The following is a 17,455-nucleotide window of genomic DNA, read 5'->3' on the forward strand; positions in this document are numbered from 1 at the left end:
TGAAGTAATAGGAAGTCCCTTTCGAATCGTAGTTTGTGAAGAATGTATATCTTGAATGTACGTTGACCTTCAAATGCGTGTGCATTTATTCAGATGATCACAGGGTGTTCTTCTTCCATTAATGTGTTAACGTAGTGAATGACATAGGTAAGTTTGTATATTTAAACAAACGTCACCTTCTTGGCCAGAGATTCGAGGGGAAAATTGGTCACGATGCATTATCTTTCTGAATTATCGACGTCCTAACAATTTGTTTAGATTGTTTGTGTATGATCTCACGAGGGACATTAGACTATACTTTTCTTTCACATACCCTCTTTCTTGGACATTGGTTCCTAGGTTATACTAGATTCATAACAAGGAATTGGTATGTTAAAACCTCTTCTTCTCGTCTCCAGAACGGAAACCTTTGCAAGGCTGGGAGGATGTAGACTAGTCTTTCCCGTGTTCGGCTCTTTCTGGATTGCATCCCTCTTTTTAGTATTGGACCCTAATTACAGGGGAGCTACAGAAAGGGAAGCTCCAGGACCCCACCGCTTCAGCCTTTGTGAGGTGCCAGTCTTCACTGCAAGATACGTGCCCCGATGCTGTCACTCGGAATGCAACCCGCTCCTGTTTCTCTGCTGACGTTTGTCTCCTATTAGGACAGAGCAAGTTAAAAATCATGGCTACGTTATCTTGCTTGGGTAATTGCGATCTGTGCTACATGGTCGTGTGTGGGGTGACGAAAACCTGAGCTGTGTACTTATGACAATAGCTCCCTTTCTTGAGTTCTTTAATAATAACAGGAAGAAGAATAACTCACATCATAGGGTGTGTACTGTCAATCTGTTGGGCACTTCCCTGCGCTAGGTTGCATACCTTTATAATCAAATGTACTCGTCACATATGACGAAGACCAGAGTGTACACAATTAAATCTGATGAGTGCCAGCCTTTGATAGCAGCAGGTATGACACAGTCCTGGTGCCTCAGACCCAAGTCTGAGCCTTGGGCGAAACCCTTTCTCAGGCTTTCCCAGGAATGCTTTGGTCCCATTTCGGCTATGCCCGTGGCCTCAGTTTTGAATAAACTCGGAGCTCACGAAGGAAAAGTGGATAGCTTGTGGGATGAGGAAGAGGAGGAGTCCAAGCCTGCTTGGCATTCAACCCACAGGAACACAGCTGTGGCTCTTGCAGGGGTCATGGAGACATCCCCAGAGCCAGGTCCCTATGCACACACCAGCAGCTGCTGTTGTCAGTGGGCGGGGCTCTTCACTGAGAACTGGGGGACCAGGGATCCCAGTCTCCGCAATGTGGTCTGCTTTTCCATCACAAGGCTGAGGACGATTACCAGTGAGTGGTGAGCTTAGTGCCATCACCAGCTAGGAGTCACCTGGCACTCGCTGCATGGGGTTCTGAGCTTTAGGGAATCCTTGTTTCGATGGGCAGGTTCCTAGACACTTTTTACATGACATCTCACTTAATCCTTACTGTGCTCCTGGACAATGAGTACCCTCAGCCCCAGCGAAGGCAGGTAACCTTCTCGGGTGGTCCAGCTAGGGCAGAGCACAACCTGGCCAGATGAAAAAGCCCATGTGAAAGGCAGCTGAGGCACTCCTCCTGTTGAGCTCCTCTGTTACTCAAGGAGTCTCTTCCCTGTGCTCACAGACACAGCCCTGCACCGTGTCTTTACACTTCCTGACGGTAGTCTGACGTCTGATCCACTTCTGAGAAAACCCCTTCACCCAGTGCGGGGAGGGGTTTACCACCATGGACTCCCCGTTTGGTTTTGAAGCTATACCTGCATGCTGGAAATTTTCAGTGCTTCCCGAAGAGGGATTTTATGACAGAACCTTGTGTTAAGGCAGGAGCAAGGACTGCCCTGTACAATATTGTGAGCCTACAGGGAGCGGGGGAGGGACATGAGGGGATCTTCTTAGGCCAGACTGAGGGCTGGGAGAGAAGAAGCCAGTGGGAGTAATAGGGTGTAACTGCAGTGTGGGGAATAGAGCTGGGGGAGGGGGTCTCATGGGCCCCTGGGACGAAAGGAGTGGTCTGGTGCCCAGAGGGGTTAGTGGGTAGATTTGGGGAGAGAGAGTGTGGCAGCATCCAGCAGGAGAGGGAGTTTGCGGAAAGGATGAGGATGTTCAGAGGGATTTAATGGGTGTTGCCATAAGTACTCTGATGGCAGAGCTCTTTCGGCTCTTCAGAATCCAGGACCAGACAGTGTGGGCTGAGAGATGGCAGAGATGACAGGTTCCAGGGCCCGACTCCTATGGATCTGGGGTTTATCATAAATGCCTACGGGGCGGGATGCAAGAATCGACATCAGCATGGTTGTTCATAAAATGGCCATTCCCTGGACCCCGACAAGAGAGGTCCCTCTAAAGGACTCTCAAACTCAGAGGCACCCCCCTCCCCATCATTGGAGTGAACCTGCCTTCCTTCCACAGACATAGCATTTATTGCAGCCTGAGGAGACTGCAATTCCTCAGGCCCCTCTCGCACAGATAGATGCAACAGAAACTCTCTGTCACTGCCCACCCAGCAGCAGAGAGCTGAAAATTCATAGCCCTGTGTCCCAGGGTGTAGCCTGTGGAGAGGTGTGTGAGGCCTCTGAGTGAAGAGGAGCTATGACCTGAAAGTAGGAATTCTCTTAGCTGGTTGGGTCCTTGTCCTTGGCTATGATTGGTGGTTGCAGTTGATGTCTACGGGGAAGGTTTCTGAAACGTTTGTGGGTATCCTCCAATCAATGCCTTGGTGCCTCGGAGATGAAATCTTAGCATCCGCATCCTCAGGGAAGACAAGTCCTCAGTCCTGCACAGCTCAAAGGAGCCCAAACTAAGAATACTGATAAGAACAGTATCTGATGACATCCGCCTCAACTTTGAATGGGGCTCAGTGACAGTCTTATGGCTACATATTAACTCAAGAAATCTTCCTGAATCCCTAAGAGGAAGTCATCATTTGTAGATGAGATGCCTGGGGCTCAGTGAAGATGGGGCTGGGGCACAGCTGAAGGTCATGCATTGCTGTGCTGTAGCAAAAGTACTCCATCTCTCACTGTGCTCCCATCTTATGGGGCAGGTGTTAGAGCTGCATTTCACATGATAAGTAAGAAAGAATTTGACCTGAACCAACAAGCACTCTGAGCTGAGAGACCAACTGTTTATTATCCTCTGAAAACGGAAGCTGCCCCGAATCTGTAGAACTCACCACATGCCCAATTGCCTTTGGTCCTGTGGAAGTAATGGCGAGGTATAGAGCCAGAGGAGAGAAAGGGCAATCAGGGCGGTCGTTTAGATACTGTATAAATGCCTAACCAATGTTCTGTATACTCGAAACTATTAATGAAATAAGCATTTAAATATTTCTTCAGATTTCTCCTGCTTGAGAGAAAGGAGGCTATGGTCAATGTGCTACATTGCAGCCCTCCAACAGGTAGAGAAGCTTCTGGCCTTCCCATTTTTAACTCCTTGCTCAGCAGCCCAGAGAGAGTTGCCGAGCCAGGTATCAGGCAATTCTTGTCTCGACAGTGCCTTTCATACCTTTGCTGCTTTCTGTGCATCACCAGAGCTACTTCACAACTTGCTTCCATCCAAATCCCATTATGGCCCCATATCAAGTGGGCCAGTGGTTATTTCCTACAGGAATGGTGGGAGAAAGCTAAATATCGGCATCAGAATGAAGTCCGCCCTTTGAAGTGGAGGGGAACAGTTCAGGAATGATCAAAGACCAGGTCCTCACGACCCACAGCTGTCTAGTCATCTGATGGCCTGAACTAGACCGTTAGGAGGTTAGGTTCTCACAGAAACTCTAAACCTAGAAATCACTATCTCCCGTTCTTTGAGCACTTCTTGAATGCACTACGTGACAAAGGGGTGTTAAGAGAAATGGAGTAAGTAAAATTTAGTAATGATGCTCTTCTTCATGAGAAAGATCAAAACCTAAAACACAAGCTAAATAAAAGCAGCAGAATTATGACTATTTGAACTCGCAAAATTTGTTGTTAAAGAACCACAATTTGTACTCAAGTTGCCTTTTAGGGAAGATCTGAGGGAGAGTAGAAGTAAAAATAGAGGAAGGGAGTGTGAGAGAGACAGACAAAGAGAGATAGAGAGAGAGACAGAGAGAGAGAATGAGAGAGAGAGAGAGAGAGAGAGAGAGAGAGAGAGAGAGAGAGAGAGAGAGAGATTGAGAAACCTCCAGTATCCCACCCAAGGAATTTTCTTAAATGAAGCCTAATGGATGGGATACATAGTAGTCCGTGCAACACTATGTCTTATCTTCCTTTAAAAAGAAAAAAAGCAACTTTCTGATTTGGGTCCTCTTTCTCTGTTTCCCTTACATATGCCACTTCCCACACACATCGGATACGTTATGTAAAATTATTGAAACTGAAACCTGCACACAGCTACTGTCTACGTTAACAACAGTTTATATTCCACCGGCTTCATCAATACCCCTTTACCACTACAGGGTCTCGTGCCTAAGATGATAAAAGCTACAAATAACGTCATTCTTTATTACAGTATCTACTGAAAGGACACGTTGAGTCTTCATCAAAAAGTGTCAAATGACATTTTTCGACCCCCATTCCCTTTGAACACTCTGTCTTAATAACTTTGCCTTGCAGTGTCCACAAGCCCGAACCGTGATATCATGACTCACACCCTGCCCACACTCGGAAAGACCTGCTTTACCCAAGATTTCAAAATCTGAATAAATATCTCCCCTGGCGTGTCTCGAGACACTGCTTAGGCTCTGTCCAGGCAACGCTCTCCATGACAGTACCATCATGGAGATGACGGCAATGCTGTCCGTCATCTTTGCTTCTCAACTCGTTTGGATAATATTTGGGAAGTACAGTATATGATGAGCATAATCACCGCTGCTGTACCCAATGAGACAATGGACTGAGCCTAGATTCTAGGTTCATTATCTAAGGGTATTTCTGAACCATGCAGTGACTGAATGACCACAGGTGGATTCAGAGAAATCTGTTAGCAGTCCCGGGATTGAAATGTGCAGTAAGGCAAGCAAACACGTAAAAGAAACAGAGGTGAAGCACTTTAATCTATGGACGTGGGCAGAATTCTTGTACGCATGACACGAAACCCTGAAGCGGAGAAGGAAGCGACTAATCAAAGCGCGTGTAAAAAAAAGGGATTAAAATCCTTAACATCTTTTTCTTTCTCGGCTAAATTTTCGAGACACATTTTCCACTAAGGGGAACCTGGGGCTGTATGTCCACAAAATTTCTGGAAGCATAGGGAAGATGGATGGGTGGGTGGGTACGCGGAGGAAAAAATGGAATTTAAGGCCCCTCTTTCGTCTATGGTAGGCAGTTTGGTTTCAACGCTCTGGGGCTTTGGCAGGAAAACCTGAATCCTCACCGTAGGCACCAAAGTCAGTGCGCATGCCCATTGCTGCGCAAGTGCATTGCAGCCCTTGACCGTTGCTGAGCATGCGCTTTCCTGTCTGCGTGCTACCAGCACAGGGGTGCCAGAGGCGGTCGTGTTCCTTCTCGCTTGATTCGTTCTGGTTGGCGGAGACTCAGCTGGTAGGTGCACAGGTCAGTCCTGCCGATAGTCTAAGCGTGAGGTGAGTGAGGGGAGAGCCGGCGGACTTCAGTCGGGTCGGGGCTGCTTTCCGTGGCTTCCGAGGAGGAAGGTCGTCAAGGTCGTCGACTGTCTGCTGTCAGGATTGCGGCTGCCATGGCCCTTGTAGGCCCGGCGGGACCAGGGCAAAGGAGGACGGTGGGTCGCGGAGTGGAGGAGTCAGGTGACGACGGGGAGAGAGTTCGGGACTTTATCTCAGGTATCTGGGTCCTAGGGGCACCTGGAACAGCCCAGAGAACACAGAAGCAATCGGGAGTCTTCAGTGGGGCCCTAGACTCGGGGCGGAGTGGGCAGTAACGGAAGGGCCTAGAAACCCGACCACTGTGGGACCTTACCTTTGTCCCCGAGCGTTGACGTGCACCAAGCGGAGTGAGAGGGTTGAAGCGGCCCGTAGGTCTGCATGGCAGCTAGTCACCTGTGCCTGTAGTCCCAAAACAACCACAGGCAGTGCGGACAGACCGAGCCTTTCTTTGCCCAGAAAACGTTATTTCCGGGGCGAAATTGGATTCGTCAGTGGGAGTGTGACAAAAATATCAGTCACTCGAATTTTAAATTTCTAGTTACATTTTTGTAAACGAGCTCATGATGGGGAATCCAGTTTTAAAATCACACTTCATCATAAAAGTCCTCTGTCTTGCTGTGTACCTTGAGGTGATTTCTCTGCCAACTTGGCCATGACAGAAATGGCTTTGGAAACAGCCTTAATTTGTGTAGTTGGAAAGCACGTGTACCTAGTTATATATCACCTGAGACCATTTTTTGCAGGTATTGTCCATTTCTTATTCTTTACTTACAAGTCATTTTGGGCTGTGGAAGTTGTCAAATATAGCAATCTCTTAAATATATTTTCCAAATGACAATGTGCTCTTTTCAGTGAGAAATATGAGTAGGTGTGTGAGATCAAGATCCCTGTGGAATATAATACCAGAAGAGCAAGAGCCTTCCGAGCCAGTAGGACCTGTGGTTGTGAGTGCTTTAATATTTCATGTTTCTCTTACCAGAAATTTTATTTTTCTGAAAGTTCTGTTCAACGAACTTAGGTACAAGTGAGAGGAATTTCTGTGTTCAGAAAGGGAAGGAAACTTTGATCCCGGGGGAGTCCTTAGGAAAGAAATTTTCAACCTGGATGATTATATTGTGGTGTTGCCAGTGGCAATACACCATATGACTTCCTTCTCGTTGTTATTAACAACAGACTGCGTACATACATCCCGTCAGAGTTTAAAATAGCTTCCGAAGGCCTTGTGGGCAACTCCTCTTGGACTAGCCACACTCTGGGAAGAGTAAATCCATTAGGGACAATGATCTAGAATCATGTTTGTCTACATGTCTTTATACATATTAATCTATCTATCTATCTGTCATCTACCTATCTGTGTATTTTGTATATTTATATCACTGGTCTGCATTAACAAGGAAAGTTTTCTTTTGCACCCACACGCATCCACCCATAGGCCCAGGAACCCAGCGATGAAAAACCTGAGCAAAAGGAGCTATCGACTCAGAGTCACGATATTACACCTGATAAAGAGAGAGAAGATGAAAGGCCACCTGACGTGGAAGGTGAGGGAGAGGGAAGAACTATTCCTGTGGGACACAGAGGGGTGTGTTTGTGACTCACGAAATGTAGCATACCATGACTGTTGGAAAGAAAACAGAAAAGTATCTGAAACATTTTCTGAAAACAGGCTGAAAATGTGGACAGAATAGGGTTTCCAGCTTCTTGAACCCCTTAACTGAAATGACTTCCCCTTCCAATGTTTATGTCGTTTGCTCCAAAAGACAGCCTTTGCTAAAACAGAGGAAACTGTGCGTCATTTGAACTACAAAAATGTCCATTAGTTTGCTAGTTCGATTCGTTCTTCTTAGAACGTGTTTGATTGGCCCCCTCAGTCATTGCATCAAAAGTGTGAGTGATTTTTAAGAGCGTAGGCAGAGTGCCAGGTCCGCACATCTTATAATGCTGAGAACAAAGCCTATTTGCGTAGGATGGTAGCCCAATTTTATAAGAGAATGCTGTGAGCGAGCCGTGGACTCATTGAGACGTAGTTCATACTTCATTTCGAAGTTAGTGTTCTTCCTACCATCTGTGTCGGCCCACATATGAAATAGGGAATGGTTTTTCCTAAAATGCTACATTCTCAAGTTTGTCTGTACAGTAAAGTATCTCAGGACTGGCCCAGGAATAGATGCAGTTCAGTGGAACAGGATAGAGATCCTGGAAATGGACTCGGTCAATGAAGGCCACTGTTTCCTCTGATTGGTATTTTGATATGGAAAGTTTGGTAAAAGCTGGGTAATTCAGAATACTGGCTCATAGGTAATGAGAAAGTATGTTCCTTTTTCGTTTTCAATTACAGTTGACATTCAATCATATTTGATGTTAGTTATCAGATGTACAACATAGTGGTGAGACATATAAATTCGGAAGTGAATCCCCTGATTCTTCTAGTACCCTCCAGGAGGAGTGTGATTTTTAAAGTGACCTTAATAGGAGTTGAAATACTTTTATGATTAGGAAAATACAAAATATTTTACAATGATTATGAAGTAATTTCTTCTAACTATCTAGTATTTTCGTCAATCGCCAGTAGTGAATTATTTACGCAATTCAGGCCAGAGATCATCTTAGCAGATTGCTGGTGAGAGGTTTCCCCAATATGAATAACAACACAGTCTATTCATTTCTTTCCATCCTCCTTCCTTTATTCTCACTGACAGACAGACATTTTGCTGTTTATCACTACTAATTTGCTATTATTCTTACCACTTTCTTCTGAATGGGACTCGTTTATGGAAAGTTACAAGGAGGGCCTTTACACCTAAATAGAAATAGGTGTTTGCACATAGTAATTTTCGGGTTACTGCAGTAAGGTTTCGATGCCACCCCGTCAACTTTGATGGAGGCAGACAGATGCTCTCAGTAAATCCTTCAGTAAATTACATTTTATTTGTAATTATAAGACTCTCCATGGTGTAGACCTCAGATTTCTTCGATAGAACTGATGCTCTACTCTTGACGGTATGGAGATAAACAGGAAATGTAGGTGTGTGCTTTGTCTTCACATATCATTTAAGATACCTTTTCACACTACAGAAAAATGAAAATATGAAGTTCATCTTTCAGTTACACTTTTTATCACACTAGACTACAGGCTTTTATAGTGTACAACTGACAGAATGAAGTTTACCTTTTCCTTACATACATTCCTTGTCTACGGCTTAAAGCAATCACCTTTTTTTTTTATTTTTTATTTTTTTTGGATAAAAACAACATTTTTATAGTCATATCATATTTGGATTTAATTATCTCTGTCCAAAACATTACCTGTCCCTATTCTCAAGGAAATGATATGACATCCTTCCACCTGACACACCTCAGTTTAATCTTCAGTCCTTGCCCGCTAAACGCAAACACTGTAGTGAGTCCAGAGAATATAGACAACGGCATTATCTTTTTTTCTTCCAGATTTATAGAAATACGATAGACAATTAGTTGCTCGTATTTATATTGTACAATTCAAGGAGTTTTCTTTCACTTATAGTTGGCGTACAATAATATATTAGTTTCAGTTGTACAGCATATGATTAGAGATCTATATAACTCACGGTGTTCATCCACTACATCTAGTACCCCTCTTCCCCCTTGCATATTTATTACAACAGTATTAACTATTTTCCTTATGCCAAACTTTATATCACCATGTCTATTTTGTAACTATCCATTTGTACTTCTTAATCGCTTTGCCCTTATTCACCATCCCCTACTACCCTCCTCCCGTCTAGTAGCCTTGAAAATATTCTCTGTATCTATGAGTTTATTTCCACTTTTGTTGTTGTCGTTGTTTATTTTGTTCTTTAGATTCCACATGTATGTGAAATCATGTGATATTTCTCTTTATTGACATTTCACTCAGCACAATACCCTGTGGGTCTATCAAGGCAATAACATTTTCCATCACCTCCCTTTTAGTCAGTGTCTGTATTTTCAACAGAAGTGAGTGTCTTGTAGGCAGCATGTGCAGGATTCCAGTTTACGATCGCTATTTTTTTTTTTTAAGGACGTGACCCAGAAGTGGTTGTCCAGCAGGTGGCTCAGCTGAACATTGGTGATGAGGGCAGACACGGCCCGGATGTCAAGGAGGCTGTCTTCCAGAAAGCAGAATCCATGTACATGGCAGAAGCTGGTATGTCACCCATAAGAATACAGATCATGGGGTTTCTGTGTTCCACAAGTCTATCCTGAACGACAGAGAGAACATACTGTAACTTTAACAGAACACACATTTAAAGATTTTGGAGTGGTAGTTCAGAGCTTAAATATCTGACTGGCTGGCTGACTTGTAGTCTTTGTGTTGGGGAAACGGGTTGGGTCAAAGCCTCATTAAATTCTAAAGTATGCAAACGCTTCCTAACTTTGGAGTACATGTACTTCAACCAAGAGCAAATAATTTTCAAATTTTAAATAATTCCTGCTTTAAACAATACAGAAAGCTCTTGAAATAATTTTCGGGGTGTGTGACTATGGTGAGGCACTGAAGTACTTGCCAGGTCCAGCTTTAATATTCTTCAAGTGATCCACTGGGAGAACCTCTTAACTTCTAAACTTACCTTTACTCTTATAAATAGTGAAATCAAATCAGAGATGTTAAAAATATTTCAGTGCTGGTTTTTCCATTTCTGGTTGTCTTGGATAGAATACAGAGCGTACAAAGATATTCTGTTTTGCTTGACTTTTTTTTCATAAAATATTATCTTCCATCGGATTTCAACATCTAATTTAAGATTTTCATTGCTACTAAAGTAAAGTGTCAGCACTCCAGTTGATGTTTCTTTTTATACATGGAGACCTGGATATCTGTTCTTAACTTTTGTCAAAAACTGACTTCTGATTTAGAAAATAATTACATTTTGGTCTTTTCCCCCATTGAAACCTGAACTGAGTGGCCAGTTTTAGTCTTGTTTCTCATTTTGATGTCTGATCAAGTAGAGTGTGCATGCACTGGTGGCTATCAGTAACATACCTCCAATAAGCACGCTCCCTGTCACCCCTGGCAGTCTTAGTGAGTAACTGTGTCAAATACACATGTGCACATTATCGCAGAATCATCTCCGGACATATCAAATGTGGCATAGTATCAGTTTCTGACTTGAAACATCAATCGATAAGGTTGGAGGTCAAAGACTCTAACCTTAGTAATTCCTGAGTAACCCACTTATGTTGGTTTGCCACTCACATTTTAAGGGCCTGACCCAGAAGCTGATCTCCAGGAACTAGCTCTGCCAAAGGCTGAGGGTGAGGGCAGAAAGTTTCCTGATGTCCAGGGTGAGATTTTACCAATTCTAAAGCCCAATGAAGTGGCTGAAGTAGGTATGTCATCTAATAAGTGTACAATGTATGTATTTTCAGTCTTTCGCCATTACATTATTGATAATGTAGGGATAACGTTACTGTCACTTTAATAACAGAGTTCACATATAAAGATCCTTTGAAAGTTAGTCTAAACCCCAAAGACCGAATGCCTAACTTATAGTTTATCTGAGATAGAAACAAATTATGTCGAAGCCTTATTGAATCATAAAGTAGGAGAACGATTTCTTACATTTAAGTATTTGTCCTTGAACCAGCAGCTAATAATTTTCTGCCATTTTTCATCATTCCTGCTTTCAAGAATTCAAAAAGTATTGAAATAATAATAAGTTTGTATGACATAAGCTGAGGCAATGATATAGGATCAAGAGCAAGCTTTATCATAATTCGTGTGATCCTGGGAGAACCCCTTACGTTCTAAAGCGATGTTTACTCTTAGAAAAACAGTGTGTATCCACTGAAATATATAAAAATCATTTTGAAGGCTGATTTTTGTGTTCTCGTGATCAGTTGTCTGTAATACGTGGAATAGAAAAGATATTTCGTTTTCCAGGACTTATTTCTTATAACATGCCACCTCGAGTCAAATTTTAAGGTTGCGTTTCCACTTAGGCAAATGAGTAAACTCTCCACTACACGTTCCTTTTCTTGTATAGGGACCTGGATACTTGTTCTCAGAGCCTGCCACATTCAGGATCCTTGTGGCTCTGGGAAAATAACTGCATTTCTAATACTTTTCTTAATAGAGGCGCACATTCCTGAATTTTAAAATGGCAAGGACTGCCTAGATCCCAGTTTCTAGGTCTGATCAAGTCGAGAGAACGCAGGCCATACCTGACGTCATGGCGGCTGTGAGTTAGATACCCCAGCTAAACACGCCCATGGTCTCCAGTGTCAGTCTTAATGCATTAGTGTCCCTAAGGAAAATATGGACACTATGAGGTTATCAACTCTAACCGTGTCAAAAGTGGCATCGTATAATTTTCTGCCTTTAAAAATCATTGAATAACAATGAAATTGAAAGGCTACAATCTGAGTAATTTCTGAGTAATCAACTTCAGGATGTTTTCTGTCCCAACTGTTAAAGTGTTTTTTTTTTTTTTTTTTTTTTTTTTACCTGATGTCGAACCTGATCTCCAGGACCTGTCTCAGATGAACATTGGAGATGAGGGCAGACATGGACCAGATGTCAAGGAGGCTGTCTTCCAGAAAGCAGAATCCATTTATATGGTAGACGCTGGTATGTCACCCATAAGAATACAGATCATGGGGTTTCTGTGTTCCACAAGTCTATCCTGAAGGACATAGAGAGAACATACTGTAACTTTAATAGAACACACATTTAAAGATATGGAGTGGTAGTTCAGAGCTTAAATATCTGACTGGCTGGCTGACTTGTAGTCTATGCGTTGGAGAAACAGGTTGGGTCAAAGCCTCATTGAATTATAAAGTATGCAAACGTTTCCTTAATTTGAGTATATGTATTTTAACCGAGAGCAAAGAATTTCCAAATTTTAAATAATTCCTGCTTTAAACAATACAGAAAGCTCTTGAAAGAATTTTTGGTGTGTGTGACTATGGTGAGGCACTGAAGTACTTGCCAGGTCCAGCTTTAATATTCTTCAAGTGATCCGCCGGAAGAACCCCTTAATTTCTAAACGTACCTTTACGCTTATAAACAGTGAAATCAAATCAGAGATATTAAAATATATTTCAGTGCTGGTTTTTCCATTTCTGGTTGTCTTGGATAGAATACAGAGCGTACAAAGATATTCTGTATTTTGTGACCTTTTTTTCATCATGAAATATTTTCTATCATATTTCACCATCTGTAGTGAGATTTTCATTGCTACTAAGGTGATGATCAGCTCTCCACTTGGGGTTTCTTTTCTATATACGGAACGGGATATCTGTTCTTAGCTTTCGTCAAAATCTGACTCCTTATGGCTTTAGAAAATGATTACATTTTGGACCATTCCCCATTGAAATCTAACCTGAGTGAATCATGAAACGGCCTAAAAGAGTCTAGTTTCTAGTAGAGAGAGTGCGCCTACAGTCACGGATGCTCAAGGCGGCTGTGAGTAAGATACCCCCACTAAAGCATGCTCCCCGTCACCCCTGGCAGTCTTAGTGAGTTACTGTTCCTAACACACATGTGGACACTATGGCAGAATCACCTCCAGCAACATCAAATGTGGCGTAGTATCCGTTTCTGACTGGAAACATCAATTGATAAGGTTTCAAGGTCAAAGACTATAACCGTACTCATTCCTGAGTAAGCCACTTAAGTAGGTTTTCCACTCAAATTGATAATGTTTTATTAAAGCCCTGAGCTGGCGACATATCTCCAGGAACTGACACTGCCAAAGAGTGAGGGTGAGGGCAGAGAGGTTCCTGATGTCAAGGGGAAGATTTTTCCCAAACTAGAATCTATTCACATGCTAGAAGCGGGTATGTTTCGCATTAAGAATGCAGTGTATGTGTTTTCAAAATTGCTGACCATTCATTACAAGAGCTTCTGAGTTTCAAAGCAGCACTTTAGGCTTAGGGGAGAAATGACCTTGCATTAGTCTTCTAAGCCTTTGTATTCTACATAGCTGGACCCATTCATTAGACTACTTACATTAAGAGAGCTTTCCGACTTCTTCCAGGAGCCTATTAAACGTGGCAAAAATGTATTCATAGGAATGTGATAGCCTTTGAAAGCATATTAATTAGAGAGGTAATAAATTGCATGAGCATCAGATATCAAAGTTAAGAAAGAAGAACAACAGAATAAACCAAGAGGATGTAATTCGAGGTATGGAATAAAAGCAGAGACCCTGAGGAAATGGAAACAGAATTCAACTAAGAAGTCTGAAAGACGGCCCTTTTGAAAAGTATTTGCAAAGAAATTAGGTATCGGACCCAAGGACACTGAAACAATTTTTTTGGAGTGTATCCATTAATTACATATGCTGGAGAACGTGGAAGAAGAACAAGTATACACAATAGGGAATTTGAATAAGACTCTAGCCCCATGATTTATGTGATTGAACGTGAATACATTCTTCAATTTGAAACTAGTACTTTCAAAGTATGGATGAAATGGTTGCTAAACTAGGAAAGCATGTATTATTTAATAGATCCCAGTAGTATCAGAATATCTAAACATCACAGATAAAATGGGAGAACTTCAGAAATTTGTCAGAGTTCTCTCTACAGCTCTTATGTTAGTTAACCTTATGGTAGTGCGTACTTCAATGTTGATCAGAATAGATCTTAAGCATTCTCGCCAAGAAATATAAATGTTAACTGTGTGCCGATGGAACTGTTAACTCCTTATCTTTGTCTTCGCAATCATTCCTCAGTATACAGACATCAAATCACCATGTTTTATGCTTTAAATATAGACAATCCTATTTATTAATTATTGCTCAATAAAGAGATTCAAAAGCACTTACTTTAGAAAACAGTTGTTTGACTTTTCTGGGTCTTGTTCTCTTCCCTCGCTCTCTGTTCCCTTCTTCCACACTCTCTTCATTCATTTCTTCTTTTTTTCCCCCATGCTGTAAGTCATGTCATATATGTGTTCTGCATCTTGATGTGAAAAACAATGGCAAAGACTGAAAACAAGTGTCAGTGTACAATTTATTGTTCAAACTGAAACACTTTTGAGTACGGGAAAGGCATTAGTCATGATTACACTGGGAACACAGGTGAAGTTGGGGACACATGGTTACCCTACTTTGACAATCTTATAAGTACTAAACTAGACCAGGGGATCATTTTTGCATTTCTGCATCATAGAAAAAAAACATATACCACTGGCCGTAATATTTCCTTGACTTAAGCAGCACCAAATGCCACTTTTCTATCTTTGCTATCTTCTATTCAGAACATTATTTGAAGTCAAAGCGTTTAAATGACTCTTTCTTGTCAATTCCTTTTATTTTTTCGGTGTTTGAGATGTCGCTTTGGCTGTTCAGTAAAAGCGTTCATGACTTTTGCTTCAATTTCAAGCTTCCACATAACAGGTTCACTCCATCTCTTGAGTTCTAAATGGGAATAGTCTTTTCGTTTTCTTATACCAAGAGAAAGAGCGGTGTGTTTGAAAAAGTACTGGTAAAATACATCCCTGGAAGTCTGTCTTATAAAACCAAAACGGTCATGTTTTTTGTTTGCCTTTAATGGAATCAAAATCAAATTCTGCTGTGTTTTTACCACCTGTTATGTTTATCTTGCAGGAGAAGAGCAAATGCAGGACTAAAAGAAGATGAGTTGAAATCGCGCAAACTATTCTGTGGGTTGTTTGACTGTTAACAGTCTGTCAATAAAGTTTTATGCCTTTGTGCAAATTTTCTTGCCAATCCTTTGTTAAATTTATGGCCAAGTGTTTGATCCTATTGAAAGGCATTTCATTTTCGAACATTTTCTCCTCTGATCATGCTGGTATATCCAGATGTGTTCGTACATTGATATTCTCTCCAGCAGTCTTGCTAAATCTGCTTATTAATTCCAAAAGGTGATTGATGCCTAGATCCTCTTTGAATTTTCTACATGGACAATCCTATCACTTTTTACTGCTAGCGGTTTTGTTTTATTTTTGCAGTCTTAAATATTATGCCCTTTTTCCTTTCCCTGTTTTCAACATTGGACAGAGCTTCCTGGTACAGTGTTAAGAAAACTGGTAAGAGGGGACCATCCTTGCCTTACTTCTGATAGGAAATTGAAAATTGTTAACGTTTCACCATGTTTACTGTGAAGTAACGGGAAGTCCCTTTGGAATCCTAGTTTGTGAAGAATATATGTCTTGAATGTATGTTGAACTTCAAACGCCTGTACATTTATTCTGATAATCATGAGGTGCTGCTGCTCCATTAATCTGTTAAAGTGATGAATGATATAGGTAAGTTCGTATATTTAAACCTCATCGTCTGGGGCTTGTGTCAGAGGGGAAAATTGGTCACGATATATTATCCTTCTGAATAATCGACGTCTTAACCGTTCGTTTAGGCTGTTTGTGTATGACCTCACGAGGGACATTGGCCTGTACTTTTATTTCACGTACTCTCTTTCTTGGACATTGCTTCCTAGGTTACACTAGATTCATATAAGGAATTTGTATTTAAAAACTTCTTCTAGTGGCCGGAAAAGAAGACTTTGCAAGGCAGGGAGGATTGTAGACTAGGCTTTCCCGCATTCAGCTCTTTCTGGATTGCATCCCCCTTTTTAGTATTGGACCTTACTTGCAGGACAGCTACAGAAGGGGAAGCTCCAGGACACCACCGCTTAAGCCGTTGTGAGCTGCCCATCTCCACTGCAAGATACCCGCCATGATGCTATCACTGTGAAAGCAACCCACACCCGTTTCTATATTAACATTCATCTCTTACTAGGACAGAGTAGTTAAAAGTCATGGCTACGTTAACATACTTGGATGATTTGATCTGTGCTACCTGATCGTGTGTGGGGTGACAAAACCTGAGCTGTGTACTCATGAACATAACTCCCTTTCTTAAGTTCTTTAATAATAACAGGAAGAAGAATAACTCACGTCATGGGGTGCATACTGTCAATCTGTTGACCACATCCCTGAGCTAGGTTGCATACCTTTAAGACATCATGTATTCGTCACATGTAATGAGGACCAGAGTGTACACAGGATTAAATACAATGGGCCCCTGCCTCTGACAGAAGTAGGCGTGACACAGTCCTTGTGCCCCTGCCCCCTATCCTGGTCTAGGGCGATACCCTTTCTCAGGCTTTCCCAAGAATGCTTTGGATGTATTTTGGCTGTGCCCATCGCCTAAGTTTTGAATAAACTCGGAGCTCAGGAAGGGATAATGGATCGCGTGTGGGAAGAGGAAGAAGCATAATGGATGCGATACATAGTAGTCTTTGCAACAGTATATCTTAAATTTCTTTAAAAAGTAACTTTCTGATGTGGGTCTTCTTCTTGTCTTTCCCTTACATATGCCATATCCCACACAAATTATGTAAAATTATTGAAACAGGTATGTGCACACTGCTACTGTCTACATTAACAAGAGTTTATATTCCACTGGCTTCATCAACATACTTTTACTACTATAGGAGTCTCCTGCCTAAAAAGATAAGAGCTGCAAATAACTTCATCCTTTATTACAGCAGCTACTGAAGAGACACGTCGAGTCTTCATTAAAAAGTGTCAAATGACATTTTTTGACCTCGATACTCTTTGAATACTCTGTCTTAATAACTTTGCTTGCAGTGTCCACAAGCCTGAATCATGATATCACGACTCACATCCTGCCCCAACTCTGAAAGACCTGCTTTACCCGAGACATCAAAATCTAAATTAACAACTCCCCTGGCGTTCCTCCTCCAAGACACTCTAGAGGCTCCGTCCAGGCAAGGCTCTCCATGACAGTGTTAGACAGTACTGTCATCTTTGCTTGTCAAGTTGCTTGGCTGATATTGGAGAATTACAGTACATGATGAGCACAGTCACCACTGTCATAC

General features: G+C 42.0%; 1 protein-coding gene across 1 annotated transcript; it reads left to right on the top strand.

Moving 5' to 3' along the window:
* Positions 1–6,469: 6,469 nt before the first annotated feature.
* LOC111735478 (putative G antigen family E member 3) lies at positions 6,470–15,246 on the top strand. The gene is made up of 4 exons (XM_023526980.1): positions 6,470–6,567; positions 7,056–7,164; positions 9,663–9,788; positions 15,199–15,246. Exons 1-4 carry the CDS (start codon positions 6,484–6,486, stop codon positions 15,219–15,221), a joined length of 342 nt encoding a protein of 113 aa, XP_023382748.1. The 5' UTR covers positions 6,470–6,483; the 3' UTR covers positions 15,222–15,246.
* The last annotated feature ends 2,209 nt before the right edge of the window (positions 15,247–17,455 follow it).

The sequence above is a fragment of the Pteropus vampyrus genome, unplaced genomic scaffold (genome assembly GCF_000151845.1).
Source record: "Pteropus vampyrus isolate Shadow unplaced genomic scaffold, Pvam_2.0 Scaffold1000001795, whole genome shotgun sequence".
In the NCBI taxonomy this organism is placed as follows: Eukaryota; Metazoa; Chordata; class Mammalia; order Chiroptera; family Pteropodidae; genus Pteropus; species Pteropus vampyrus.

What these genes read in the sequence shown, in the direction of transcription:
- LOC111735478 (XM_023526980.1), top strand. Translation starts at nt 6,484, where the DNA reads ATGAGTAGGTGTGTGAGATCAAGATCCCTGTGGAATATAATACCAGAA. An exon ending in AGCCAGTAGGACCTGTGGTT is followed by an intron (nt 6,568 to 7,055) that starts GTGAGTGCTTTA and finishes ATCCACCCATAG; the next exon opens with GCCCAGGAACCCAGCGATGA. An exon ending in CATGTACATGGCAGAAGCTG is followed by an intron (nt 9,789 to 15,198) that starts GTATGTCACCCA and finishes TTTATCTTGCAG; the next exon opens with GAGAAGAGCAAATGCAGGAC.